The sequence below is a fragment of the Lactuca virosa genome, chromosome 5 (genome assembly GCF_052849685.1).
Source record: "Lactuca virosa cultivar CGN04683 chromosome 5, Lactuca_virosa_CGN04683_v6, whole genome shotgun sequence".
Classification (NCBI taxonomy): Eukaryota; Viridiplantae; Streptophyta; class Magnoliopsida; order Asterales; family Asteraceae; genus Lactuca; species Lactuca virosa.
Window position 1 is genome coordinate 276126592 of NC_136430.1, and position 3985 is coordinate 276130576.

The 3985-nt window shown below is 37.1% G+C and overlaps 1 protein-coding gene across 1 annotated transcript; it reads left to right on the forward strand.

Annotated features, from left to right (window-relative positions):
* The first annotated feature begins 792 nt into the window (after nucleotides 1-792).
* LOC145112787 (uncharacterized) lies at nucleotides 793-3300 on the forward strand. Its single transcript, XM_079048910.1, has 2 exons — nucleotides 793-1030; nucleotides 2480-3300. The coding sequence occupies exons 1-2, from the start codon at nucleotides 793-795 to the stop codon at nucleotides 3298-3300; spliced, it is 1059 nt and encodes a 352-aa protein (XP_078905036.1).
* The last annotated feature ends 685 nt before the right edge of the window (nucleotides 3301-3985 follow it).

A 3985-nucleotide genomic window follows, 5' to 3' on the forward strand; every position in this document is an offset into this window, starting at 1 on the left:
GTAGGAGAGAGCTGTTCAACTATCACCGGTTTTATGTCGATTTCTAAACCGGATTGAACCGGCCGGTTTTTAGAAAAAACCCGGTTGAACCGGTCAAAATAAACCGATTAAAGCGAATAAAAACACATGGAAAAAACCATTTGAATAAAATCTTTGGTGAATTTTTTTTTCAAATCTATTTAGTTTTCTCTAAATAAAAACATATGGTAAATTTTATAAAGTTTTTTTTGATGTGTTTGTATTCATCTAAAACTATATTTTGTTACGGTATTATATTTTATTTTCTTTTTGACGTATATGGATTGATGTAATACACTAAAACTTATGGTTACGTGTTATTTTAATGTATTTGGATTGATCTACAACTTATTTTTGTGTATATTTATAATGTTTGAACTAGTAAACGTCAAATTCATGATTTATATATGTATGTATGTGTAGGAAAATAGGAAAAAATATGAAAATTATAGAACCGGTTAACCCGACGGTCGAACCGGTTAAACCGGTTGAACCGAGAATCGGTAACCATACCAGTTCAACTAAAAAACCGGTTTTTAAAACATTGGTTTTTAGAATCCTAGTGTGATTATAGTTTCCTTTCATAAAAAAATTATTTGTATTATCTATATCATTCACATAATGAGAGAATTGATTACGAACAATAAGCTTCTTTCATGGTATCAAAGAAATTTGATTCTTAATTACCCTACCATCCATCTCTTATCTGTTTCTTTTCTCCTCTATCGTCCTATTTTCTTTTTTCTTTTTTCTTTTATTCTCATTCCTTCTACCATGGCTACTGAATCCAAAATTCATCCAACCCTTACTATTTCCAATATCAAAAACGTAATCCCCATTACCTTAGAGATGGAAAAAGGACATTACACCTCCTGGGCAACTCTTTTTAAAATACATTGCAGAGCTTACCAGGTCATTGATCACATCATACCCGCAAAACAAACTGCAACAACACCTCCACCGACTGATCTCGCCGCCGCCGCTACCGCCGCCGCCACAGCGCAATGGTCCCGTCTCGATGCCATTGTTTTACAATGGATCTATAGCACTATCTCCCATGATTTGCTTCACGCTATTCTTCAACCATGCACAAGAGGCTTGGGAAACTCTTGCAAACATCTTCCAGGACAACAAGAACTCTAGAGTAGGGGCGAGCATTTGGACCGGTGGACCGGTGAACCGGACCGGACCGGACCGTTTTTTTGGACCCACGGGCCGGTTCTCGGTTCTAGGAATCCATCAAAACCGGTTCGGTTTTTTTCCCGGTCCGGCCCGGTTTTTACCGGGTTTAGAACCGGTTGGACCCGATTTAAAAAAAATTGTAATCTTTAAACAATCATAACTCTTTCGTTTTAAGTTGGATTGACACGCGGTTTTTTCCAACGTTTAATTTACAGTTTGTAGATGAATTTAGACTATAATTTTGTTGATTTTGATATTATATTCAATGAGTTACAGTCTTTCAAAGTTGAGCTATCAAAGCTGAAAATTTCAGCTTTTCAGCAACATTTTTAAAATTTTGTAATATGTGAAAATTTTTAAACAACCATAACTCTTTCGTTTTAAGTCGGATTGACACGCGGTTTTTTTCAACGTTTAATTTACAGTTTGTAGATGAACTTAGACTATAATGTTGTTGATTTTGGTATTATATTCAATGGGTTACTGTCTTTCAAAGTTGAGTTATTAAAGCTGAAAATTTTCAGCTTTTCAGCAACATTTTTAAAATTTTGTAATTTGTGAAATTTTTTAAACAACCATAACTCATTCGTCTAAAGTCGGATTGACCTGCGGTTTTTTCCAACATTTAGTTTACAGTTTGTAGATGAATTTAGATTATAATTTTGCTAATTTTGGTATTATATTCAGTGAGTTACAATCCTTCAAAGTTGAGCTATCAAAGCTGAAATATTTCAACTTTTTAACTATTATTTTAGACTATAATTCTGAATTTTATGTATATTTGACAGATAAATCATATGAAAGGGATCTTGGTGAACTTGATTTATAGGTTAGTTGCTTTTATTTGGAAAATTAATTTTGTAAGTTATAATATTATAACATCAATGTGGATTAGTTATGCATGAAACGGAAACGTAATCATTTTTACAAGTTGTATCGTATCAAACCTAATAACATATTCGTTTTAACGAGTTCTATCAAACCCGAAAACTTATTTTAACGACTTGTACTCTATGCAATTAAAGTTGTACCGGTCCAAACGGGTCCAAGAACCAGAAAACCCGGACCTGGACCCGCACACGGACACGGAAACGATTCATCCGGTCCGGTCCACGGTCCACAATATTCTCCATAACCGGTCAGGTACAAGAGCTGGTCCGGTCCGGTCCGGTCCAGTTCGGTCCAAATGCTCACCCCTACTCTAGAGCTCTCTACCTGGAACATCAATTCACCAACCTTAAACTTGACAACTTCACTAACGTTTCTGCTTACTGTCAAGAACTTAAAAACATTGCTGATCAACTGTTGAATGTCGGCTCTCCGGTCTCCGAACACCGTCTTGTTCTTCAACTCATATCAGGATTGAATTCCAATTACGATAATGTAGCAACGATAATACAACAAAGCAATCCCCTACCACCGTTCTATGAGGCTAGGTCAAAATTGATACTTGAAGAAAACCGTAAAGCACATCAATCATCCACTGCTCTTCTTTCCACCACCAACACCGACACTAAATTGAACCCTTTGGGGTCATCCTCTGCTATTGCTAACACAACAACACCACCGCCAGTCAATAACACCACTATTACCGACAACCAGTCCGACAACACCTCTTATCGTGGACGGGGCGGTCGTGGAAATTACAGGGGGAGAGGAAGAGGGCGTGGCGGCCAATCTGGTACTTCAGTGGGTTCTCAACAACCAAATAATCGACTCCCCCCTTGGGCCCAATATTCTCAATGGGCATGGGGCATGCCTCCATGTCCTTACCCAACATCTTCATGGACTCGACCCAATACACCATCACAACATCAACAACCCGGTGTTCTCGGCCCACGTCCACAACAAGCTTACCCGACATATTCACCCACCGATCTCACTCAAGCCATGCATGCTCTTTCACTACAACAACCTGATGATAATTGGTATTTTGACACCAGTGCTACATCTCACATGACGGGTTCCCAAGGTACGCTCAAGTCTTATTCAAATTTATGTGCATTAAATAAAAATATAATTGTCGGTAATGGTCACAAAATTCCAATCTATGGATACAGACAAACATCCTTCTCACCCCTCACCCTCCAATCCGCCTAAAAAACGTTCTTCATTCCCCTTTTCTCATTAAAAATCTTATTTTTGTCCGTCGTTTATCTATTGACAATAATTTAGCTATCGAATTTGACCCTTTCGGTTTTACTGTGAAGGATTACCAAACGGGGATCCGACTCATGAGATGCAGTAGCCAGAGTGATTTATATCCGCTTTCATCCTCAGTTATCCAACTGTTGGATAAGGTGTCTAAGTCCATAACTTATTTGGTATACACTTGACCCGACCCGGCATGGTCCATTTGGGTTGCACTTCACCCAAACTGTTTATGGATAATTTTATGAGAATTGTATACTTACGATTTATTAATATATTATAAGTTATAATATATTAATATAAAGTCATGTTATTTAATTAGTTTTAATCTTGAATTAATTATGAATTGATTTAGTGATTAAAAGGAAGACTAATTAAATCATGGGCTATTGTATTTATATGGTGTGGGCTAATGCTCATTTGTTAATGGGCTAAGCTTATATGGAAGTCCATGGATGATCCATGGAGCTTTTAACCCATGGATCCTTGGAAGAGGAAAAAACATGGGTTATTAGGGTTTCACCCTAACCATGTACACTATATAAACAAGCTTATGTTGCATGAAAAAGACACTAATGTGTGTGTAAGCGTGGTGGCCAAAATCAAGAGTTAGTATACTCTCTCATATATTTTC